Source organism: Alosa pseudoharengus, unplaced genomic scaffold (genome assembly GCF_046254945.1).
Source record: "Alosa pseudoharengus isolate Yale_2024_CS ecotype anadromous, Long Island Sound unplaced genomic scaffold, YU_APseudo_1.1 YU_APseudo_1.1_scf_18, whole genome shotgun sequence".
Lineage (NCBI taxonomy): Eukaryota > Metazoa > Chordata > Actinopteri > Clupeiformes > Clupeidae > Alosa > Alosa pseudoharengus.
The window spans coordinates 27,642,616-27,669,869 of record NW_027468650.1 but is presented as its reverse complement, the minus strand read 5'-3'; the positions used below and the strand labels follow the sequence as shown (position 1 = coordinate 27,669,869).

Below are 27,254 nucleotides of genomic sequence, written 5' to 3'. Positions count from 1 at the left end.
TGTGGCAACGAAATGGTATTGCACTGCATATCCACTGGTATTGCACTGGTATTGCACTGCATATCCACTGGTATTGCACTGGTATTGCACTGCATATCCACTGGTATTGCACTGTATATCCACTGGTATTGCATCATTACTGTTAAGTCACTTGACAATACAGCATAGTCATCAGTTTTAAGGACAAATGAGGATGTTCTAATGACAACTCTTTACATGTCTGTCACCAATATGTATACAAATCTGAAATCTAAAAATAAATTCTGGCCTGGAACAATGGAATGAACTTTACTTTCCATAAACTAATACCTCCATTTCTTCCACACACCCAGCCAGCTCAGGGCGTTTGGAGAAAATGATGCCTCGTTTCTACCGATCTTGTTTGAACACATTGAAACACTTCCCTCTGATGGATCTGCGTCCTCGGTATAATATTTTCCAGGAACTGGACACAAATATTTTGTTGCAGGAAAAACAGACTCCCATTTTTACAGAGACCCTTTACCCTTTCCAATCTCTTCTTATCTCCTAGCTACAAAATTGGACCTAACAATGGTGTACAGTATTAAAAGTGGACAACTGATACAACAGACTCCAAAAAGACTCTAGGCCTACAGTGTCCAGTGCGCTAAAACATCATTAATCGATCCTTGGCATGATTTAAGTATGCATGTATACAAGGACGGATAGATGTCTGCCTACCTGCCTGTCTGTCTGTCTGTCTGTTTGTCTGTGTGTGCATGTGACACATAATAGCACTCATGGGTTTCAGCCTCCATGCAGGTACACACACCTCCTGTGTCTGAGGCTACAGGTATGAGTGCAGTGTGGGACTAATCTTCTCCCAACACAGGTTAACCTGGGACTTGCAAGGGCCAGAGGATGTGGGCCAATCACCTGAGAGTGTGACTGGACTGGACCTGGCTCAGAGCCCACTCTGATTGGGCACAGATCCCAACAGCTGCTATTTGGCACGGGGATTCTCTTTGTACGCATCCATCCTTCCACAAACAAATCAGCCCACAAACACAAACAATCATCAGGGCTTTGCTTCAACCTCAGCAAATGAAGACACTGCTGTTTTTACAACGAGCCAGCTGATTCTGCTTAATAGTTCTGGTAAGGTTCTGGTACAGTTACAGAATGGATCCAGGGGGGGGGGGGCACAAGGTTCCATTGAGCTGATTAACGGATCCAGATGGTCAAGATGGTCTCTAGAAGAGAGAAAATGTCTCTCTACTAGACTCATGGCTGCACTCAATCTGTAGCAAAGGTAAGGAACTGACACACAGTTATTACAGTCTGTGGGGGTAATATCATGCTGAGGGTTTTCTGCAAGGCTTCAATGCCGAAACTAGACTAAACTGCTTTTCCAGGCCTCTGCATGATGTCAGCTGGCCCGGGGGGTGGCAGTAATGGGCGAGACTAAATGCGTTGCAATTGCCATTAGATGATGCTGATTTTATCATAACAAATTCGTACCTTAAGCAATTCCATATTTCAGTGTCCAGCCAAAATCTGATTGTCTTCATGTCAAAGACTGACAAGCTCACTTGATCTCCGAACTCATGGATCGGTTAAGCCGAAAAGCTAAGATGAAACTGACATTGTGAAAATCCAGAAATGCCAGAGGACATACATACGGCATTAATGTTATTGTTTTGTGAAGCCCCCATATAGACAGCTATGATGTATGATCAACAGTATTCTTTATACATGACTCCAAATTAAATCCAGTATGTTAAACACCTTGTGGTACTGGAAGCGATCCTGACTCATATACAAAAGTTTAACAGCTGCAAATGATCTTGGTTCTGAATTCACCGCATCAATAACAAAGATGAAGATCATTTCATACTCTACCCCTTATATAATGTTACATGAGCTGAACTGGCCGCCAGTTTCTGCCTCTCATAAATACACCATAACCAGGGAAAGATAGCACTCTTTGGCAGCATCCAAGTGGGTGGTTATAAAACTTGCTTTACTATCACAAAATTACACCTCATGTAAGCGCATTTTATGACAAAATTGGCATACTTAGCAGCGTCAACACTGGACATGAACATGCCATTATGACTAATTAAGCAATTCAATGTTACAACATACATTTATTGCTTAGAGAAAATCTTAAATAGGCATGTGAGGGATTTCACGATGCATCCAGTGCCATTATGACGGTGAATCAGCTGCATGATATTATGGGAATGCATGCCAGACATCCTGTGGTTTGACTGGATGCACACGCTATGAAACACCACATCCCCTTCCCATATGACAATCAGCATCGAGCACACAGTATTTCAATCGGCCTGAAACAGTTCAGGTTCTGTGTGTGGGTGGTATGCTTGAACATGCGAGAGAGATCAAAACAGAGGTGTTTGTTTAAGCTGATAAGAGAAACTATTACATCAATCCAAGCCCTTCTACAACACAGCCAAACCCAACCCTGATAATATCAACAAAATTCCATTAATATCTTGCTGACATGTATGAAAAAAGGAAACTATTCAATACCATTCAATTTTCATGTTCCATTCAACATTCTACCATTCAATTTTGACAATGTCAGCAAACACAAAGGTGAGCAGTTTCTGTAGTGATGGGTCTACTGTATGGCTTTCATGTTTCCTTGACACTTGAGCATGAGACTTTTCCATTCAGCAGTCTATCTGTATGAGCAGTGCAGGACAATCATCTGTTTCTTTATAATATTTACTGAATCATAGATGGTACATGCTGTTGCTGTGGTTTGCATGAAAATGGCAGTGATACAAAAACTGACTCTACTCCGGGAAAACCCTGGGCAGGAAAAACAGTATGAGAGATTTGGGAATGTTACTGCATTTTCGACCCCTTTTTCCAAAACGCCCTATACAATCAGTAGTCATTCGTCAATGTTTGGTTCACACACAGCTGGCAGGAGGCCAGATTGCTTCAGTACCTCTCCAAAATATATTAAAGTTCACTGCTGAGCTTGTACAGGGCAGCCCTGCGATATGGAGAACAAGCACTGGAATTAGTGGAAAGAGCTGGCAGAGAGCAATTACTTTACAGGGAGGAAAACAAAGCTTCTTTTGTGTGTGCCATGTCATGATGCTATCTCCAGCGGAGGACTGCGTGGTCCCCAATCCAGCGCCTGCTCCCTATGAAGGCAATTCTCCAGATATTTCAGCCAAGGTATAGGCCATAAACACCAGGAAACCTGTCAGTCACTACGGCAGTAATTGGCCTGGACTGAAAAGATGCCCACTTTGTAGCGCAATGCAAGGCACTGACCCTGTCTGACAGCCTCATCCTCTGGCCAGCACTCAGCCTACTAGACAGCTTTGACCAGCACGGACCCTGAGTTTCCTATATCCAGTAATGAATTGAAACTGGCTTTGTCTAAACAATGATAATAGCCATGGCTGATATGGGTCATAACTTAATTTATTGAACTGATGAACAGGACATAAGTGAATCCAGGAGAAGACAGAATCCTCAGGTTACAACACTTAAGTGAAATAGGTGGAAAGGCATAGAAAGAAAGAAAGAAAGAAAGAAAGAAAGAAAGAAAGAAAGAAAGAAGAGTTTATCTTAACCACTGGCCCGTTAGCATTTTATCTTTAAGCCATCTTTTAGGAGGAAACACTGGAGCAGCAGTTCCCAGGGGATGGTTTTTGAGCATCTCTGACAGAGGCTGCCGACTATTAACTTTTGTATTATCTGGTTCAGGCTAAATAGTATGCATCAGTTCAGTCAAAACTCACTTTTTCTACCACTGCTAAAATTACCAAGTAAGCGTAAATATTGTCTTCAATGTGAAAGACGTCGCACTGAATAAGAACGTAAGCTATAGATATTTCTAAAATATGCTTCATTGCATCAAAATAAATCCGAGGAATTGTTGATTCGGTGGTCAAACTTTTAGTTATAACAACTGAACGCCCTGTGATGAGGTCCAAAGCGATTGCACGTGAATAGACCTACTTATCCATGCAACAGTCCACCTACACCATCAAGTAGCCACACAGGCATCGCAAGTTTTAAAAAGAAAAATCTCATTGAGCAAATCATGGCACAGCAAAAAAAAAAAAAAAAACAGACACAGTTTTAACATTGTGGTAGCGTACCTTCCAGGAACGCAGTCGTTGAATGGCAATTCCACAGGACGAGAGCGAAGGACCACAAGCTGACACTATTGATGAGAGAAAGTTAAAGATGCGGGATGAGAAGAACGCTCAGACTTCGTACAACGTTTCAGCAGGAAAACACTTTAAAATAAAAAATATTATTTACCAGGACATCATCCTCAAAATGACGATTAAATCCTCAGGGAAGCGTGTCTTCTTATTGACATAAGTCAACGGTGAGGAGAGATGAGGCCCCGCGCTATCTCACTCACTTTCTCGTTTCGGACTCTCGCTCACCCCCTTCACTCGCTCGCTCGGTCGTATTTCCCCCCGACTGCCTGCAGTTCCAAATGAGACAAAGACAGCCTCAGTCCTCGTTGGGACTCAAACACTGAAACCTGACTCCCCGCAGCCCGTCGCTGGACCACCGCTTTATCCTGCAAACAGCTCCACACGTTTATACCCCAAATTTAAATACACACCCCTCCCTCCTTTCTCCAAGATTAGCGTTAAATGCACAGACCTGTGGTGGCAGTGCATCTCCACTAAGATGGGTTTGGGTTAAATAGATCAATTTCATGGTCAAGTTGAGGAATACATTTGTGATAGGTATCATCATGAAAAGTAGCTACTTTTAAAGAGATAAAGTCGACTTCAACTGAATTTGCAGTTATATTTGTCAAACAGTCGACAGAGGGACTAAACAACAGATTAATCCTAAACTGACAGGTAAATTCAGAAGCATTATTTGAAAGATACACAGACAAATTAACCGAATAGAACTGATAATGAACACATTTGATACATCTTGGTGGAATTATAAATATGGGACCAGCTGCATTTAGAGTAAGTAATGTTGTACATTGGATGATAATGCTGTTTATGTGCAACCATTTCCTACAGAGATTAATGTGGTCATGCCATATGTGGTTGCCTCAGCCCAGTGGAATGATGTAAATGCTAAACCTTCTTCAAACAGTGACTCCATCACACCAGCCTATAGTCTCCATGAACAGATAGAGGGGTGAGTTAGGGTGGTGATAAACTGTGGTGAATTATTCACTCCTCAGCAAAGACATGGCAGGTCCTCCAGGTGTTTCATCAACCAGGCCAGACAGCCTAGCGCCAGGGAGCCCCCAAACCCCACACTGATAGATGCTCTGTCTCAATGTCAAAGACAACGGCATTCTCGCCAATGCAGAGTGCAGATATAATTCAGGGACCTCTGTTTGTTTTTCCATGCCAGTGTTTCTACGAAACAGAGATGACCGTATACAGTACATAATCTGAATCATATTTGATCTCATCAGATGAATTGAGTGAAATTGAATTCTATCAGCATATAAGTACGTGACAGCTGCTGAGGTGCCATTAGAGATATACATCTGCTGTGCCTGATTGCTTCAATAAGACAAAGAAAGAAAGAAAGAAAGAAAGAAAGAAAGAAAGAAAGAAAGAAAGAAAGAAAGAACAAAAAAATGGAACATTGTCCTGACATGAAGTTACGTGTGCAGGAAATAGTGACCCAATAATGGAAAACTCTTGAGCTCCTTATCATTCCCATGTAGCCCAGTGGAGAAGACTCCAGACATATCCAGCTGAGTCATGAGGAAGACTCAGAGGGAGTCATGTGTGGCTATGAGTGTGATCGTCACAACGGCATGCAACAATCTAAAGAAGCAGACAATTTAACTCTCCTTCATTACCAGATGTCTTCAGACAGATGATGAAATAGAATGTATTGTGATATATATTCCTTTCTTTGGCCCATTAGGGGATTGGATGAAGAGTTATACTCGGTTATACTCAGTTATACTCTGTGTAAGTAAGACAAGCAGGAAACAAGAGGCTAATGATTTCCCTTATAAAGTTCATTAAAGAATGATTAATAAACGTTAATATCTGAATGTCCTGATTATGGCTTGCGATGTTTCCTTTAAAGCTTTAAACCTTAACGAGATGTTGAGATCTAGAGGAGCCCATACGGGGTAGGTCTTCCACAGACTGAATTCCTAGGTGGTGAGTTAAGGAGAAGAGAGAGACTTCAGCCCCACTTTAAAAGCTTCAGTGCTTTTGTAAATGTGTCTTTAAAAGGGTGTTTAGTCCTGTGCTGCTGGCTCTTCCACAAACAGGGCCAGGAGTTTGAAGCACACACTTCAAGTCGGGAGTACCACCTCTCAACACTCTGGTCTGCATCTCACACACAAAGCACTGTGACAGTGATCCACACCACACACACACACACACACACACACACACACACACTGCAAGGAGATTAGCACTTCTCAGGATCATCATGAGTTGAACCAGTATAGTTGTACTTGGGGTGTATGTTTGTTTGTGTGTGCATGTGTGTGTGTGTGTGTGTGTGTGGAGGGATGGTGTTCCAGAGGTCATGGGGGAGGTGTATTTGCTCTAGGACCAGAGGTTTGACTCAAACATTCGGCCGCATAAAAACCCTCCTCAAGCATTCGTGCATTGATGAAGGCCATCCCGGGGTTTCTCTGTCATAGAAGTAGTGCATTGACAAAGGCCCTCCAAGAATTCCTCTATCAATTCCTGAGGCACTCAAGAATCTGCCATGATCATGACCTAATAAAATATCTCTGGATGGCGCAGAAGAATCTCAGTGCAATTTTTTTGTCCAAGAATTTTGTCAGGATAAGAGTATACAGTTATTGAAGCAGTGGTGTTCGCACCACGACAGACAGAATCTGTGTAGATCACATGTTGACTATATTAAAAAATAAATTGTGTTTGAGTTATATTCACATTTGGCTATGATCATGTACCTAATCTTACTCTTAAGACAGCCAAAGATGAATTATAGATATATAAAATATCAAAGCTAAACAGTTACATCTGTATAATATTTTGACGAACAGGGAACATGTTGAAACTGTCAAACTGATTGCTCTGAAACAGATATGCACAAGGAAATATGCAAATAAATGAACTCAAAGTTGTTTTGACCCACTTATTGTAATTGCAGTCACTGATGTACTGCTCATATAAGACCACAAACACAAGTAAAGGCAGACAAAGGACTTTCATAGTATAGTGTATCTGTTGGGTTTGGTTGACTCTCTTTGGATGACCAGAGCTGGAATAAAAGGTCAGGAGACAGTAGGAACGCTGTCTGGTATTCAGTCGATAAAGAAATCAGGCAAAATGCCTTTTTCTCCCAATGCCAAGGTCATCTGGTGTCATATTAATGTGTGAGCACATGGTAGTCATTGAGTCATAAACATGTCTGATGTCAGATAATACTTAGATGGATGGTGCTGATATGTGTGACATCTGGCCTAAACAGGATAAACCCCATCTCCTGGGTGTTTGTGTCATGCAAGCAAGTGCACTATTTTGGCCACCCAGCACATTTGTAAATACTTCCTAAAACAAAACCATGAGGAATTCTCAGGCCAGTAGTCATCATCAAGCCAAAAACTCATCTTTTTTTTGACATTTGCAATTCCTCTTCGCCTCATGGTAAGCCCCTTGTAAAATGTCCTCATTCGACCCTCGAACAGCCAACACAAACCCAGCCCTTTAGAGCGTAGGTGAATTTGCAGAAGTGCTTTCATTAAAGTTTCTGCTGCTGCCACGGCAACGGGTGTTGATGCAAATAAATATCAGCCGAGTTGGAGCTGGAGACGGAGACGGAGATGGCGACAGAGACGGACTCAGCAGTGGTGGTGGGAGAGAGGTTGTGGGTGTCTGGGCCGGGACTGATTAAGAACCGGATTCCCAAGGCCCTGCATGAGTCAGCATGGCGCTCACTCGCTCCGGCAGCTGGGAGAGCACCAGCACGAGCCCCGGCACAAACCCTCAAGGGCAGACTTTAAAGTGCTGCTCGCCAGAAGGAGTGCCTACTGCAGTGATATGTGAAACTAGGCAGAGTCCTAAGTCCCAGGAGATGATTGAGTTAGTAAGAGCCATTTAAGAATTTAGGTGTGACTAGAGTAAGGGAATGGACATGAACATCAAGGAATGCTCAGGGGTTGTTTATGCAGTAAAATTAGATGTGCATGTTGTTTTTGTGTGTGTCTCACCACAGGAACGTCTTCAAGTGGTGGAATATCCAAAAATAAGTAACCAAAATGCTGACACTACTGAATATTCGTTAATTTGAGGCAGAATTTTCAAGGATTTGAAAACTGATGAGGAAGATGTGGGATGTGAACAGTGTTACTGTGGCAACCATGAATTAGCATGGTTCCCAAACATGTTTGATGGATACATAAGCCCCATGCTGTAAAAACAAATGCAAAATAATAATTGGAACTGTGGTTGGACCACTGGTTTGTTGGTTCTTAGTCCTTCTTCATTGCATGTGTGTGTGTGTCTGCATGTGTTTGTTCATGTGTGTGTGTGTGTGTGTGTGTGCTTTTGTGTGTGTGTGTGTGTGTGTCTGCATGTGTTTGTTCATGTGTGTGTGTGTGTGTGTGTGTGTGTGTGTGTGTGTGTGTGTGTGTGTGTGTGTGGTCAAAGCTGACCTCAATTACAGGCTCAGAGTAAAGTAAAACATGGTTGTGGTGGTCAGAGGGCCATGGTGGTGCGGTGTGGTGTGAGTGTTCACGCTGACGTGCTAGATTCTGGGAGATGTTCTTCGTTCTTCAGAAGAACAACCTTCCCTGGTAAAGGCTACAGAAAAGATGCAGAACACAGCTTTATCAACAGTATTGACATTTTTTAGGGCCTTGATGTTTTGGATATTATAGAAAGTGGTTTCTCTGGCATCTTTTTCAAAGCAAGTTTATTTTGATCTAGAGTGTGTTTAAGAAGATGACCTTCTGAGACGATGATGCCACCGTGAATCGTGAGTGCTGACGGGAGGAGACTGCCTAAATGTTTCCATCTCGGAGACAAACGAGAGAAAGTGAGGAAAATAAAAAGTCAAGTCTTCCACACACGTGGAGTCCATATGAGCCACTGAAATGGTAATGAGCTTTAGCACTCTGCTTCTGATCCTGTTTGATTTATGTTCAGAATCACAGAGGAATTTAAAATGTACCTCATAGAAAATATATCAAGTCATTCACTGCTATCTTGGTATTCATAACTGAATTATTCATTTGAAGCTCTCCATCTCCAATTTCACTGGCAGCTATTTCAGACAGTACTTAATTCGAAAAAAACTGCGAGCTGAAGTTTTTCATCTTTTTAGTGAGGAGAAAAGAGGTCTGGTTCCTTTCTCCTTTCCCCCTAAAAGGGTCTTTGAAAAGGCGTGAAAGTGGCAGCTTTCTTTGGAAACAAACCCCAAGTGCAAACATTGACCAGTGGTGTGAGGACACAAAGGACTGAAAAAGGCCTGACAAAGGGATCAGTCCTCCAGCTACTTCACAGACTTTCTCGCTCTCATTCACACACACACACACACACACACACACACACACACACACACAAAGACGTCCTAGAAATCCTGAAAATATACATATTTCAAACTTTAAACTCTAAGCATAAATTCCATAATAACCATAAAACACTTTTTAGTGTGTTGGTCCAGAATTTGGAGGAAGACTGGCTGCAACCCTGTCCTACTCTGCAATGGTATGTAGTCGTCAGTTCATTGGCTATCCTTGGCAGAAAAAATGTTTCCAGAAAAATGAATGTGTCTTGCTTTATGGTCACAGTCTGTGCCATGCACTTTAAGAAAATGTATTTTGCTCTCTCCTAAGCTGCATAGAATTGTGAACATTACTGTCATATGGTTGTGCGCCAGACAAATGTTTTGTAAACCCTAGCTTGACTTTTATTGAATTCCAAAAAGCTTCCAGGTAAATTGTAAGTAACCCACCATAGACTATTTATCTTTAAAGCACAACCAAGGTGGTAATTGTATTTTGACATTATTTTCATGGTAGTCTATAGAATTAAAATCTTGTGTCAAACAACACACTGAGGAGTTCCCATGACCTCGTCATGTTCCAGACAAATATTACATCACCTTTGCTTGCCCTGGAGATAAGGAGATGAGGAAGAATCATACAGAATGGCTGGGACAGACTCGCCAAGTTCTCCATGGCCCAGTTAGTGTTCTTTTGTTGTTTTCAGGCCTTGATGCTGAGCAGGAGAGATTTGTGGTTTTAATTTGTTTCTGAGGCTGGTCTCAGTGCTCAGGCTTTGAATAATAAGGAGGATAGGATGTCTGTGTGCTCCAAAGGACATTCTGGACAGCTACTTTGTAGTGTGGGTCTTATGTCTTGGGACCCGACAGTGAAACAGGAAGAAACATGGAGGTTGTTGACACTCACTTTCAGCAGGAGAGTGGTGTGCTTGTGCACAGTTTGTGACACACACACACACACACACACACACACACACACACACACACACACACACACACACACACACACACACACACACACAATCTGTTCCATAGTGCCTCGCTAACCACACTTGAGATAGGATGGAGGATATCTTTACAGAGGACAGATGGATAACATCAACCCAATGTAAATGCGCTGCCATACAGTGATTGCCTTGAAACTAGCTCATGTACAGTATAAAGCATACCTGCAAACTCAGAAGGGCTGAAAAAGGTGACATAGATAGTTCTGAAAGACGCCCCGATTTGAAAAAGATTTAACATTTTAACACGTAAATGAAGGGATATCGGGAATAACCGACATTTCCATTACATGCACATGGTTAGACCTGCAATAATGATAAATATTGAATAATTATGAATTAATAAATATTGAATAATTATTGAATTATTGAATATTATATTATAATAAACGTGCAGTAAGCAGAATTTAAATATGGCTGCATTTGACACATATTAAAATGACATAGTCCTAACAGTAGGCCTAGCAGCTGTTTTGAGTTAAGGCCATGTTTTGCCTAATTGAATAACTTAATGATGGAGAAGATATTTTCAGACCTGCCCTCCTTGAAGAAATGTCAGTATTACCTCAAAGCAGGGAAAACACATTGCCCACCTTGGCCTTCATGTATGCAGCCAAAAAGAGACCAAACAACATAAATGTTGACAATCAGTTTTAAAGCCTACTCCTTATCTATAAAAATCACTGGTGTTGATAGAAAGAGACTGTGGATATCCATTTTCTGGTCTCTATTCTAGCATGTCTGGTTTATTAGTACCTCTTTTCAAACCATTATTATTTGATATTTTTTGTGAAGAAATACATCTATCCCTGATGTTATGTTGGTGTCCTTCTGCTCCTCTCGTGTCTACTGAGGCTGCAATGATCACATTCCAACTAAAGGGGCGGGTCTCAGCAATAGGTGCTTTATGTCAGTCTACTCTAGAAGCCTAGGTCTCGCCTGTTTGCGCGCTAATTATCAAGAATTATGATCTATATGCTACACAGAAAATAAACAAATTAAACACCTATCACTGAGCAAGTCAAAATATTTTGCTACGTCCACTTTCAGATTTATTGCAACTACATTTGGCTTTGGAAAGGTCTGTGCTCCCTGAGAACGTCATGTCTAACCATCATTGACACATGGAAAATATAATGCTAAATGAAATAACCCGTGAACAAGCAATACCTTTCCAAGACAATATTAAACCTATTAAGCCGATCTAAATTCACAATCGCACTCAGTGCAGAGTCGTTTTGTTTCGCAAAGCAATTCAAAACGCCAGCTGCGGGAACGTGAATTTGTGAGTAAACACTTGTTAACCTCACCTCAGCAAGTCTTTCCTTTAACCCACCGAGGGCAAGAGAAAAGTAGCCTAACAATATGATGTTTTACCTTGAGTTTATAGTCAGAGAGAGTGTAGCATGTGGCCCGTGTTTGTTAACTAACATTTTCTTTTTTCCTTGGTCATATCGCTGCTGCAGGCCATAGCAGGCAGGCTATGCGTAACAGAAAGTGAGAGATAAAGCCCGCCCTCAGAAACAACTGATAGGTAGGTCTTCAAAAATAGCACAAAGAGAGGCCAATCACTTGCCTATCAAACTCGCATGAAATAGATGATAGTCTCACTCCAGACTATGGGAAGTTGACACCCCCCCCCCCCCCGAAAAAAAAAACTCTTTGGATCTACACGATTCACGTGAATGACATATTTTGATTCAAAAACGGCGAATTTCGCCGAAAGGTGAATAGCCAAATGTGGTATAGTAAAGGTCATCTCATCATGACTTCTACCACAGTAAGAGATTTGTCTGTGTTACGCCACTACACAGTGCTACATGGACAGGTACTCTACCACCAAAACAAACTAACATTTCATTTCAGTCTAATGCAGTAAACACTACTGTCAAACACTACAACTACCAACAGAGTCTGACAACAGAGTAAACGTGCGTAACAAGAGAGAGGGGGCAACCCCCTTAGTCAGTCTTCCACTTACTGCCCTTGGAAACGCGTCAGTTCTTCACAGCTGCAGTGCTGTAGCTCCGGATGGTATTTTCACACAGACAGACATGTATACACACATGCATATTCACATGCTACCACATGCAGTACACACACCCACGCATGCACGCACACACACACGCACGCACACACACACTTTCACCTTTTGTGTTTTCTCCAGTATACTGAGTGCCAGTGTTCTTTGGCGGGGTGGAGACTTTTCCATTTGGCTGTGCTGGTGGGTTTGACGCAGGTGCAGGTCTAGCAGGAGTCTTTTTCACAGGGCGAGACCCGGGCACTGCACACCCTATGCCAACACACGCAACACAGAGAGAGAGGAGGATGGAGAGATTAAGAGAGAGAGAGAGAGAGAGAGAGAGAGAGAGAGGGAGAGAGTGATGAGCTGAGGCGTCCTGACGCAATGGAATGTGAATCATGGAGAAAGTGGCATCCAGTTTACAGGCCAGATACTGTTCATTCATTTCCCCACCCGGAGCAGAGTACAGAGCCACAGCTGGGCCCACTGGGTCAGGTTAGAGGGCAGAGGGGAGTGGACAGAAGAAGAGAGGGAGAGGAGAGGGGGAAAGGAGAGAAGAAGGGTGGGATGGAGAGAGGAGAGGGAGAGAGGGGGTGAGGAGAGAGCAGAGAAATAGGAAAGAAGCTGGAGAGGAGAGAGTGGGAGAGAAGGAGCAGAAGAAGGAGGAGAGGGGAAGGGTGGGGAGGATGGAGTAATGGGGGAGAAGGGTGGCAAGAGGTGGGTAGAAGAGGAGAGGAGTAGCGGAGAGGAAAGAAGAGTGGTTGGATATGGTTAGGGGGAGATGGAAGGAAAGTGAGGGAGGAAAGGAGAGGAGAGAAGAGGGGAGGAGAGGAGAGGAGAGGGGAGGGGAGGGGAGGGGGGAGAGGAGAGGGGGTCGTGTGTAGAGGGGTTGGTATTTTGGGATGGGTGCCAGAAGAGGACCAAGAGGATCCTTGTTCAGTACCACCCCCCCCCCCGACACACACACACACACAGACACACACATTAACACAGAAACATTTGCATGCTGCTGCGCACAGGCACAGATTCATATTTCTCTCTTACTCTCAGTCTCTCTCAGTCTCTCTCTCTCTCTTTCACACACACACACACTTTTTGTCATTCTCAAACACACAAACAATGCTGATGCCTGCTGACCCTTTCATAGACACAGCACATTCATGTCTATGCAGAAGCATGTGCACACTTACTGTCAAAACAACAGACACAAACACAGACACACACATACACACACAGGCCTCTACAGTAATATCCATTAGTATCTGAGTCTGGAACCAGAGGCTTTTTCAGATTTTATGCTTTGCCACCACTAACTTCTGTTCTGCCACACTCACCACTGAACCACTCTGAAGCACCACCACCCTGTAAAAGCCGTCCCAGTTTGTCAGACTGTGAACCTGAGAGGACATTACACTGACTAGGCCCATAAAGTTATCTGCGTTAAGTGTCACCCAGCTGTGGGCACATTTAACCTGCCCGTGTGCCCTCAGAGTGGGTACTTTATGAGCGAGAACAGTTTAACAGGATATTTCCACTGGTGTGTGTCTTTGCCTGGTATGCACAAAAACAACCAGAGAGACGCCACTGGCTCCCCTCTTATGGAGCTCTCAGGCAGAGATTAAAGTTGTTACTGAGGTATTTTATTTTGAGTCGACAGCTGGAAAATATTCTTTAAGGCGTGTATAAATTATGACGAGATGTAATTCACACACAAACACACACACACACACACACACACACTCTCTCTCTCCCTCTCTCTTTTTCTTTCTGTCAGACTAAACTCATTCAGAGAGAGACACACACACACACATACACACGTCACACTCACAGATGAAATATTGATCTTCATGTTTTGAAGAGTGATGATGTAGCATTCAGACCAATAAAAACCTTTCAGGAAAAGAAACTGAAGAATAGAGTGGCAAAGTACATTTACAGTAAGCTTGTTTTAATCTATCAGTATGGCTCAATGCTAACATACATTTATGGTGTTTATGACTCCAAACTCTTTTAAAGTGTTTTTTTTTTCTGAAAGAAAAATGTTTTCCAGATGGAAGACTGTGCTTGTGTTAGTATCTCAGCTGACATGATTACAGTGAGTTCATGTTTCCTTTGACACGGAGCAATGCATTGATTAACCAGTTTATTTTGGAATTGCCACAGCTTATTTGAACAATCAGGTGCATTTATGCAGGGATAAGAGCATGATCTGTAACATGAGTCAGTCTGGCCCACAGCAGAGATACACTATTTCCATCTGGCCTTCACATGTACAAACTTACATGCAAAGTGTATGCAAGGGAGAGACAAAATGGGAGACTTTCGACACTCTCCACGGCCGACTTCATTCAGGCTGTGTCCACTCAAGCAGTCACAGGATGAAGCAATTAGACGCAGCAACAAGTCCATGAGACAACTCCATTCTCAAGGCCAAACTGATGCATCTGCTTAGGAAATGCTTTAGCCATGAACCCAGGGTGTGTCGACCCAGCAAATGAAAAAAAAAAATAACAAGAAAATTATGTTTTTCTGTGAACAAATTTGCCTTATAACTGTCAGGCAAGTCATATCACTGCAGGCAGAAAAGGGTTGTGGTAGTTGGCAGTTGGTGATGGAGGCAATTTGGGATCCAATCCAACAACACAGGGATAGTTTTTACTGTGACCAGTGTTGGGAACGTTACTTAAAAAAAGTAATTAGTTATAGTTACTCACTACTTGTTCCAAAAAGCAACTGAGTTAGTAACTGAATTACTCTATGATAAGAGTAACTCGTTACCAGGGAAAGTAACTATTTGCGTTACTGTTAAAAAAAAAGTTGCTATATGTCAAAGAATTTGGATTTTTTGAGCAGTTTTGAAAAGCCAGTTGAAATTAGTAGAACAGACAGGTGTTTGTAGGCTACATAACTTTCGATTAGATAGATAGATAGATAGATACTTTATTGATCCCCAAGGGGAAATTGTACATCGACAGACCTACGGTTGACTTCAGCCTGTGTCATAGGTTTTTGTTGTGAGGCAGAAAGATCTAGCTTTTGCTGCTTGGAGGACATTGCTCCGAGTCCTTCTTTGCTAGTGGATGGCGAGCTATCATCTCTGGTGGAGGGGGGCTATCGGTGTTTTTGGCCACTAGCGTGTGTGAGATGCCTCATTAAATTAGAGTTGCTTACAACGGATGTCGACAAAGTCTTCGCTCCTGGACATAATGTACACATTACATGCACGTTCTTGCCTTTGACCACAATGAATTTGAAGTAGTGCTTATATCTTCACCTTGAAAATGCCAACTTTTCATCGGATTGCTCCTGACCTCTAGCCTAGAAATCTAGACGCACCCTAGCGGCGGCAAATTAATTTGCTCAGCCTGTACGTCTAGTATCGAACCATAGGAATTTCTATTGGCTTTACACCGTGGATGTTCTCCAATCACAGCGCTCTATTTCGTTAGAGAGTCTTAAGGCGGGCTTAACAGGATAACGACCTGTGACGGTGAACAACAAGGAAGGTGGCTATGGCGAACGAAGAGCGGTTGTTTGAATCTGCGTTGGCGTCAACTTTGGAGGAGTTGGACTTGTGCTTTTCTTTGAAAGTTGAGCAACACAATGCACTTAAGTCATTCCTTTCTAAGAAGGATGTGTTTGCCGTTTTGCCTACCGGATACGGATATGGTCGTAGCACTGGCCTATTGCATGCCTAGGCAGTTTGAAAGACAATTCTCTGCCCGCCCCTTGGATTAAGCGAGGTGAATGATTCGATGCCAGACTATACATCTCAATGATATAGGATGGCCCCGCCAGGCTACCTGACCTCTGCTGTTTCATCAAATCTCTACTTTAGCTGTTGCGTGTGTGTGGCGCGTGTGCTGGCAAGTGTGTAAAAACACTGGCTCTGATTGGCTATCATGAAACATGACTCTGCCTTAGCCAATCCTAATCGCTTACGTCGTTATTAACCCACCTCCTCGCTAGCTGTGAGCCAGGGGTGCGTTCGGATTACACAGTTTATTCAATCAATGCAAAGTAAGTAACGCACCGCATTTAACGTCCAGTAACGTTAACGGCGTTGTAACGTTGTAAAAAGTAATTAATTAGATTACTCCGTTATTGACAAATTAATGCCGTTAGTAACGCCGTTATACTTAAACGCCGTTACTCCCAACACTGACTGTGACATAGTAATAATCATGTGAAATATTAGTTCACCTGGCAAACAAAGTCAACTGCAAATGTACATCTCACTTGAAGCCTACTTTTCCTAAGATCTCTGACTGATAGGCCTCTGCTATTCCATAATGCTTATGTTGCACTTTCCTATTTGTATACTGTGTGTGTGTGTGTGTGTGTGTGTGTGTGTGTGTGTGTGTGTGTGTGTGTGTGTGTGTGTGTGTGTGTGTGTGTGTGTGTGTGTGTGTGTGTGTGTGCGTGCGTTTGTGTGTGTGTGTGTGTGTGCATCATGTGTGTGTGTGTGTGTGTGTGAGAGAGAGAGAGAGAGAGAGAGAGAAAGAGAGAGGGAGAGAAAGACCTATGTATACACTTGCACACACAGAATTACACTTAGGACTAGATTTTAACTGCCTGAATGCATGGTGCAATTGTGAAAGCTTGCAATACTTGGAAGAAACTGGATTTGCTGTCTGGGATTTATCAGAGAAAGGGTGGGGTTGATTTCAAACAGACTTTGTTGACGGATCCACGATGAGGATCGATAATTTGAAAATGCATAGATCTCCTCTGCCAAAGTGCCCCCTTAGGACTGGATGATTGATCCACTGTGTCCCCTGTGCCCACGGGAACACACATCAGGTGCAGATGGGAGATGATTCATAGCTTGAACTTGTTGTAGAGAATCGTCTTTTTTTCCCTTCCATTTCAGGTCTGTAACCTGAAAGTTGTCTTGAAAATTCAGTCTCTTGAAATACGACAGTCTTTTAGTGGAATTTAAACATAGCCTGCCTATATTAACAAAGTCAAGAGTCTCCTATTTTAATGCGGTTGGAGTCTGTGTGACAATTTTTGGGAATAGAATAGCCAAGTGACAATTATTTGTGAATTTGGAACTAAGCTAAGATGTCTCTGCAAGCTGAGAGCTGCCACGTGCATATATTTCAAGAAGTCAGAGACTGTCCCAGGCTTTCATCTGAGACACTACTTTCAACACAGTTTGGCTGGTTAACAAAGTGAAAAACCTTCCAGCCTAGCAGAGACTGAATTGGCATTATTATACTGGTCATTGACAGGAATGGATTGATTCCTTCTAAAAGGAACAAAAAGTCTTACTATAACTTGCAGCACCTACATTATGAATACATTTGAATGTTTTGAGAAAGCAATGCAGTTCAACTAATTCAGTTTTAAATGTTTTTGCTAGGCTAAATGTTTGTAGTTAATAGAACACAGCAACCATGGCATACTGTCATAGTTTTAACTTTATGGTTTAAGGGAGAAAAAGGCTCATTACATTTATAAGACCACGGTATCATTGGTAACCACTGTGTGTCATATTTTTATCCCAATAAAAAGGGTGCCCACAGGAAATGATATGATGTATGGCCGTTTCACAAAATAACACAACATAGGAAGACTTTTTTATTCATTACATTCACAAGATCCTAGAACTGGTCATAACAGTGGGATCCTCCTACCATGGTATCCCACACTGCAAACACTATGATGGATGACCAGACCAGCTGGAACCCTGATGAAGCCGTTTGAAACAGACCACTGCTGTTGCCAGAACTGTCAGAAATATGGATGAGATGGATAATCATTTCCTTACTTTTCCCGCTAAAGAGGTGTAATCCAATTGGCTAACAAAGCACATAATAGATGGCTTAAAAAAATGAATAATATATGGTGTGCATAATAAAATGCAGATAATAATTCTCTTGAACCCACAGGGACATCCTAGGGTTCACATTTAAGAAGATCTAATTGCAATGTTAATTAAGCAGGCCTGGAGAGCTGTGCAGGTCTGTGTCACCCTCACTGCTCATGCTCGAAAGTCTCTCTCTCTCTCTCATGGAGCCTCCGAGCCGGACTGAGCCCTGTGGACCGGCACCGCCCTGTGTCTGCTCCAGATTTATGCAATGCTTGGCCGGGCTCGGACCAGGCAGCGCTGCTGACGTAGCGGAAAAGGATCCGGATGGCTCCCTGCCTGCCAGCTCACAATGAGTGTGGCCGAAGATGGAGGAGGAGGAGGAAGGTGAGGAAGAGAAAGATACCGAAGACGGTTGACTGATGCCAACACGGGAGGGTCTATGGGTGGACGGCGATGGCGGAGTCAATGCATAATGAGTGAAGTGAAAATCATAAAGGAGCTGAAAGCCTGGTTTAGACGTGGCATAGACCAGCCATGACACTGCCCCACTGACATATACAGTAGAGTATATGTGGGCCACTCCCTGCTGCACTGACACTGCACCACTGACATATAGAGCATATGTGGGCCACTCCCTGCTGCACTGACACTGCACCACTGACATATAGAACATACTGTATGCGAGCACCTCCCTGCTGCACTGACACTGCACCACTGACATATAGAGCATATGTGGACACCTCCCTGCTGCACTGACACTGCACCACTGACATATAGAGCGTATGTGGGCACCTCCCTTCAACGTCCCAAGGGCACCAAGTCTGCATGCTTAAACTGTGCAAACTTGAAAGTAGTATGACAAGAACTACACTTCCATGGTGTTCACTGCTATTTGAGTGCACATCCACAGGCAAATACAATCAAGGCCTCAGAGTGACTGAGAAATGATCAAGAATGGCAGAGGGAGTTTGAAAGGCTTCAGGGAAGATATTGACATAGCGTGGCTAGCTCTGTGCTAGCCAGAAAGGGAGAGAGAGAGAGAGAGAGTGCGAAAGAGAGGGAGAGAAAACGAGAGGCCAGGAGGATGATGAGGAAGAGGAAGAACCTAACACAGGTCAGCTAAGGTCGGCTGAGCTCATGGTACAATATGACAAGTCAGAGAAAAGTATGTCACTGACAGGTCATGCCACTGCATCTGGTCCTGATCCTCAGAACATGACTCTAAGCTTGGCAGGAACACAGGAGCTGTCTTTGGAGGGCTCATATGATATCACGGCCCTTTGATGAGAGTGCTAATGCAAGTGTTTAGTGTCTCCATGAACAACACACATACACATACCCACACCCACCCACCCAAAACTTAAAGGCATAGTCATACATTCCCTCACACACACACACACACACACACACACACACACACACACACACACACACACACACAACACAGTGCAGGGCTTTGGCTGTGAGACTCAGACCTGCTCTGTGCTTTTTGGCAGCAGTGGTTTCCCCATGGAGGCAGAAACAGAAACACTGCAGCTGATGTGGCCAGGCACTGAGTTTATGGTTCTCTCTTCTTCTCTCTCTCTGCATCCCTTTCTCCTCTCTTTCCCTCAGCCAGGCTCTGTTCTCCCTCTGTTTCTCTCTGCTGATGTCTGTCACTTCCTCTCTCTTCTTACCCTTTTCCAACAATCCTTCTCCATCTCTCTCTCCCCCTCTCCTTTTCTTTTGTCTGCCCTGACATTCCTCGCTCTTCCCTTCATTTGCATTACTCACCCTTCTAACCCCTCTTTCTCTTTTTGCTCTCTCACTCTATCTCCCCCCCATCTCTCTCTCTCACTCTTCTCATTCCTTTCCTTCCTTTGGATCTCCATAAGGTAAAACCCACTCCTAAAAGGCTAAAGTACACAATCACCCACAGCATGCTCAGGCTTGACTTGTTGTTCTCCTAACACCTCCCGGTCATCTGAAGTGAAGAGTCTGAAATCTAATACTATGTAAGAGGTGGCACATGTTGGAATGGAGCATGGGGGAGATGCAATTCAAATGTGTCTATGCTGTCCCTGTGGAGTCTGGAAAAACAGATCACCTTCTCCTGGACTGTGTGGGGAGGCAAGTGACGAAAGACAAGTCACTGATTTATACACGCTCACACACACACACACACACACACAGAGTTCTTGTCCTCCTACTCTCTATTTCTCCCCAACGCCATCTTCATATTCATTCTTCTGAAGCTGTGAAAAGCTCCGTCCAACTGACCCAATCTCTGTCAGAGAGGGCGGTTAAAGATGACTGCGTCTCCTCTACAGGTGGGCCAAGCACAGGTGTGGCACAGGTGTGATGCGACGCGTGTGATTACTTCCTGGATCGTGGGCTTTAAGATCTCGCCAGACCTGGTTGTGGAGGCCGCCGCATATCCTCCTCTCCCGCAGCATTTTTGGCTATTTGTTTCTTTACGCATGACACCTCAATACTTATATCGCATACACTTTTATTTCCCAACCTATCATTTATACTGACTTTACTTAACCTACGTTGTTAATTATTTAACTTAAATAAATACATATTTTTATACGGCAAAATCCGCGCAGTCTTCCCTCTCTGGTTACATAGCCTAGTAGGCAGAATGTAGCATTTCCCTTACAGAATTCTAAGCATATCCCTTTTCTAGGAAATTATTACATTTTAAAATAATACTTCTAGGTCGCAACACAATCTTGAGAGACGTCTGCTTGATGTAGGCTATATGGCAGGTTAAAACCAAGCCCATGATCTAAAATACAGCATTGGGGTGCATAGGTTAGGCTCTGTTGGCTTGCACAGCATATAAATAACAATGCCACATTTCTATGGTCAACCTCAGTGATGAATCCAGCGACCTTCAAAGACATATAAATCAAACATCTGGTGTGGACTGGTCAAGATTGGGATTTATCAATACTTTTACACTTTCATCTGACTTTTACACATTCCATCTTTTACAAAAATAAATAATTTTCAGTATTTTCCAGATGTGAAACATGATTGAAACACAATACCAAGCTTTGAAGTTTGAGTTGTCTGCATTTTAAGATGTTTGGTGACGCCTGATCTCAATCAGTGGAATGCTGTTTAGTCAGATCAAGTGAAGGTTCTCAGGCTCAGAAAATAGGCAAAAGAATGCTGTAGTCATACCAATTGGAAGGGCTGTTGCCAAAACTAACCAGTTGGGTCGTACACAGAGATGGCAAAGCAAGGGTATAAATAACACAGAGGAGGCACTTTCTTCCCTAGTTGGATGGAGGCATCATGACTTTTCCACTCAGTCAAGGGTTGTTTCTTCAGTGCATGCCACCCAGGGCTTGTTTTTGGTTTGACTGTTGCTCATATCCTGTCTGGACAATTGGCTGTAGGTCAGACATATTCTCAGGCACAGTACATATAAATGCCTTCCTGTCTCCTCACTAGTAGCCTTTTTAGGCAGCTAGACAAAATGAAACACAATGTAAGGACTGGCATTTACCAAAGGTGTCAAAATCCAGCTTCACAAAGTAAAAGTCCTACCATGTATTAGTTCTGTGCACTTAGCATGGGTGTTTTCACTAATTAACTCATCTCCCTGGCTGAGGAATTGTGCCAATTACAATCAGCTGGTTTAATGAATGGTTGGAGTATGTGGCAGGACCATTACTTTCTGAAGCCGGACTTTACACCTCTGGCATTTACCATTTGATGCATCAATACCTTCAGGGCCCTAATTTGAAAGATGAAGTGCAAAGCCTTTTAAAAAAATCTAACTAATGCTAATTTAATAACTAAGTAACATCAATTTGCTAGTTTAACACCATGGGCAAGACCTAAAGAGCAAACATGGATGAGTCAGCTCAATGCTTCCACATGCCACATGACAGCTCTAGTTCAGGTGCGAAAACTTTGCTTGTTGACAGTCTTTGCACTTTACTCGCCATCAGGGCCCTTTGTGTCATTTTCAATGTACAAAGTTCCATGACAGTCAGACCACCCTGCAAGTTGGAGAATGACTAAACGGGTCTAGTGAAACGACATGACAGCTCTAATGGATTCTGTTTGTGATCCAATATAAGGCCTTTGAGAGAACTACTGACAACATCCCACCACACACCCTCCTCTGCCCAAAGGGCTTACACGTCGTCGCTGACGCCCATACAGCTCCTTTAAACGCTATTGCTAGCATTAGCCATTACATGCTAACTGGAAACATCACCTTGAGTTTGCATGTGCTTTGTGTGGTCATTCTTGGTCTTGTATGGGTCAGAGGGAATGGACGCATGATACAATAAGGCATTGAGAGGCCGGTCACAGTTGACTTGGTGGCATGTTCAGAGGGGGAAAAGTTACTCTCATGTTCCTCTGTGACTGACACTGTTTGTCCAGTAGTGTGCTTATCAAAGGATCCTTTCACATGCAACAGTTACATGACTTTAAAAGGGGAAGAGACTGTCCTTTTTAATACCAGGCCAATGAAGGGGTGACTCGGGGCATGGTGTCCATTTACAAAACTGAAAAAAAAGGAGTGTGATGTGGTTTTAATGATGATTCGGTTTGAAGGTTTGAGGTTTTCACTGGGAAAGCAGGATAAGTTGAGTGGAATAACAGAAGTCATAGATGCCACAGGGCCGAGAGTGAAGGAGTTTCTTCATGAGGGAAGGTCTGAACCTTAAGAATGGGTGGGCCTGGGTTGCCAAGGCGACAGGAAAGAAATGATGCTGTGTTTTTTCCAGCTGACCACATTGGTGACACTTCCCTGGCACTGCCCTATTACATATGCATGTCCACTCAATGACACACACACACACACACAACCTCTAATGCAAACAAATAGACATACTGTACAGCCTTCACAGATGTGCAAATGCCCACATATACAAACAAGCCGTGGCCCACTGGTTAGCACTCTGGACTTGCAACCGGAGGGTTGCCGGTTCGAGCCCCGACCAGTGGGCCGCGGCTGAAGTGCCCTTGAGCAAGGCACCTAACCCCTCACTGCTCCCCGAGCGCCGCCATTGTAGCAGGCAGCTCACTGCGCCGGGATTAGTGTGTGCTTCACCTCACTGTGTGTTCACTGTGTGCTGTTTGTGTTTCACTAATTCACGATTGGGTTAAATGCAGAGACCAAATTTCCCTCACGGGATCAAAAAAGTATTTATACTTATACATGCACACGTACACACACAATTGTATTCATATTTGAGAAGGATGCTTGCTCATTCAAACTCTCACTTTCTCAAGTACAGTTCAAGAGATGGAACATGGAGCACACTCTTCTTCACTACATGTCCAATAGTCCATGGCTGGAATGTAAAATCCCAGAGGCTCCTGTCAGAACCACATACACACTCTCACTCACACACTGTACATGCACCGCCCCCCTCCCAAAACACACACACACACACACACACACACACTTAAAGAGATAAAGAATGTGGAGTCCCAAAGCCTCTGTCCAGAGTTAGTCCGTTACAACGCGCTGATGATGACCCTGTCAGGCTGCAGGCTGCAACACTGAGCAGAGTCTTTACACACACAGTAAATCACACTTTCCTTGGGGAGTCTCTCTCTCCCTCTCTCTCTCTCTCTCTCTCTCTCTGTGAGTTAGTGTGTGAGTTAATGTGTGTGTGTGTGTGTGTGTGTGAGAGAGAGAGAGAGCGAGCGAGCGCTCTGGTATCCTTATCTGTTCCACTGGGGGTATGTCAACTTCTTGACTGGTCACACATATAGGCCCACACATAGACTGGTTTCTAGCACACACACCCACACACACAGATAAGTTCAAACATACAAGCACAGCCAATCTCCTTCCACTCACCCCTCCACCAAACACACACACACACACACACACACACACACACACACACAAACACATGGCCTACATTAGCACCTAGGATCTCCTCAAAGCCCTTAATAACAGCACTGGGAGTGTGGCAACCACTTCAAGTTACGGCAGCACTCTCAAGCCCTCACTCAGAGCTCATATCATACACTTGGAGAAGGAGCTTTTGTGAGATGAGCACAGGCAGGCAGACAGACACACACACACACACACACACACACACACACACACACACACACACACACACACATACACAAATATATGTAACAAACTCACACATATATTTAAACACATGTAAGCATATGCATGTACGTACTGTAACTAAGATACATTCTAGCTAAACACAGTTGCCAAGAGAGCAGACTGTTTGACCCAGCCAGGTCATTCTGATTCATACTGACCTCATCCCCTAGCCTACAGTAACATTAAAGTGGATCCACCATCTGTATTTGGACAAAGCCAGAAGACATTATTCATCTATTCATTTTACACACCGAATACAGAATCTATCTCATTATGTCAAAACCACCATAACCTAAAATGTATGATAAATGATAAATGGATAATGCATATTTGCATTTACTATTACAATGCTGTGCTTTGATGACAACACTTGTGACAAATTACACCAGTGGTTTAACATAAAAATATGAAAAGTACCATAAATGTAAAGCTCCATTTAGAGCAGAGTGTGTGTGGGCCCTGTTGGTGTTGTTTTCTCGAGCTGTTGCTCAGGAATGCTTTTAGCGCTATAACAGTGCGTAACAGTGACTCACACAGTGACCCACACCAGGAAACCAGCTGAGATGAGATGAGGTAGATCAACACAGTAGCTAGATCACAACAAAGAGACTATGCAGACTGATGCTGGGGCTTAAGAATTATTTTATGTTTATAGTCCTTATGGACGTTTTTGTCCAAGGCGACTTAGAGTACTAGAGTAAACTATTACAATTGCTATTATAAATAATAGTTTTAAAATACAGTTGTAAAGCACATGGAACATAAACGTAATGATAAAAACAATATCAATCATTTGGAAACACAGTGTTTCTGATATTTGGCCTTCAAATAGATTAACACCATCTACTCACATCTGTCTTTAATTTCTTTTAAAGGAAACAACAATGTGTGCACTCTCTTTGCTCCAGTCTCAACTTCACTGGCTCCAGCACCTGTGGGTGGGATGTGTCTCCTTTTCTACACAGCAGCCACCCCTTGCACGGGTCCCCAGGCTGCTCCACGATGAATGGGTCGTGTGATGGATCTGGGGGAGGGGAGAGAAGTGGTGGTGGAGGACAGGAACACTGTACAGTTCTGAAACACAGGCCTCAAGCTGGGCCGAGACAGCCAAGATAATCTTTACCACTGCATGTGTTTAACGGAGAGAGAGCCTGCGGTCATTTACAATTTGCTGGTTTTGTTTGCATTTCATTAGATTTGTTAGCCTAGAAATCTAGACGCACCCTAGCGGCAGCAAATATAATTTGCAGCCAGGGTAGTCTAGCAACTCTCCGTTGGCTTGCAAGCTGGAAAAATTAAACTTCTATCAGGCCAATCATATCGTGCATAGAGTCGGCTACGGTTCCGCGTGAATTTCCTGCTATTTGAAAACAAAGAAGATGGGTGCTGCTGCTGGCGAACAGCGGTCTTTGAATTGCGACTCGAGTTAAAGGACAATTCCGGCGCAAAATGAACCTAGGGGTTAAAAACACATGTGTACCGAGTTCGACCGTTTGCTGGGATTTGTTTTCATGCTAGTCGAATGTGACCAGTTTTATTGCAAACCGCTAATTAGCGTTTAACGCTAGCCTTTGGGGCACACGTACAGTAAAAAGAAATCGCTATTTCTATACCACTAACAAGGCCCAAAATAGCACCACACTTACACAGTAGCATAATGAGGGTCTCTACATGTAAACCGAAGCATTGAGAACTTTGTAAGTGTACAGGCAGTTTATTAAAAAGAAACACATTACTGTTCACAACTGGTTCACATATACAGGCACACACAAATGTTTAATAAGAGAAAGCTGCAGTAATCCATTAGCTTTCAGGAACAGGGAAGCACCGAGACTCTGGTCCAGTCTAGCAGCACGACACTGCACCCCCGGTCCAAAAACAGCAGCGCGCTGGCCATTGATGGACTCTCCGACAGAACTAGCTCATTGTTCCCAGCTTACATGCCCGGGGTTTATTTTCTCCCCTCTTTCCCCCTCCGGTTCTACGCTTCATTCAGTGACATGCTGTTGTTTTCTGCTGCTGTCTCCACGGCATCAACAGGGGAGAGATTTATAATCTCAGTCAGCTGAGCTCAAAGCTACAAAACTAGACCCTGCTCGAAACCCAATACCCCTCCACCCCCATGACATGTTCAGTCCCCGTTACAGAGCCACGGCTGTCACCGTGCCTGTGGCCACCATAGGGGTTTTCCTGAACCAGCTAAATTGTTGCAGTCATTTCCCTGGTTTTGGGAAGGGAGGCTTAGCTCATAGTCATATGACTGATGGAGCGGTCCAGCACTTTTACTGCACTGTGGAGTTGTCCAACATGGTCTCCCTTGGCCCACACTGGGATAATGTTCGCTGGTAGGGGTCATTCAGAAATAATGACTCCGTTGCCCATGCTGCACCTGGTGCTTCACTGCTTGATCCAACCCCCGCAGAAATGCTCAGAGCCGCTGCCCTGCAAGGAGAGGGGCTTAAGGACGTTAAGGACGCACATCTGGGAACAGCACTTACTGCAGGGCCAGATCAAGGTATAATGAGTCACAGCTAGGGAAAATGGGGTATCAGAAGCTCCATTTAGTCAGTAGGAACAAGGTTTTTGCACCTAAAACCCACCATTTTGACAAACAGGCTGATCATCATGGCTGTTGTTTGTTTAAATTTGCACATACTTTCACCTAGGATAGTTTCACAATCAGAGGGAGCACTTTGTTTTACGAGGCCTAAAAATGAAACCTCGAAATATCATTATGTGTTTGTTGTTGTTGTATAAAGGATAATAAAAATGTTTCATGGCAGCTGGTCATTGACAATTCTGAGACACTTCCAATAACTTCCAATGTTATACTGTATGTGTGTTGGAGAGGAAAAT

General features: G+C 43.4%; 1 protein-coding gene across 2 annotated transcripts in view; it reads right to left on the bottom strand.

Annotated features, from left to right (window-relative positions):
• The window catches only part of col15a1a (collagen, type XV, alpha 1a), a 100,060-nt gene extending 95,532 nt beyond the window's left edge, over window positions 1-4,528 (bottom strand). For both annotated transcript variants that reach the window (XM_076290808.1, XM_076290809.1), the window contains exons 1-2: window positions 4,282-4,528; window positions 4,116-4,180 (exon numbers count right to left, since the gene is read on the bottom strand). In XM_076290808.1, coding sequence (XP_076146923.1) covers window positions 4,116-4,180; window positions 4,282-4,292 — 76 coding nt within the window. In that variant the 5' untranslated portion in view covers window positions 4,293-4,528. The remainder of the gene's footprint in view (window positions 1-4,115; window positions 4,181-4,281) is intronic.
• Between the last annotated feature and the right edge of the window lie 22,726 nt (window positions 4,529-27,254).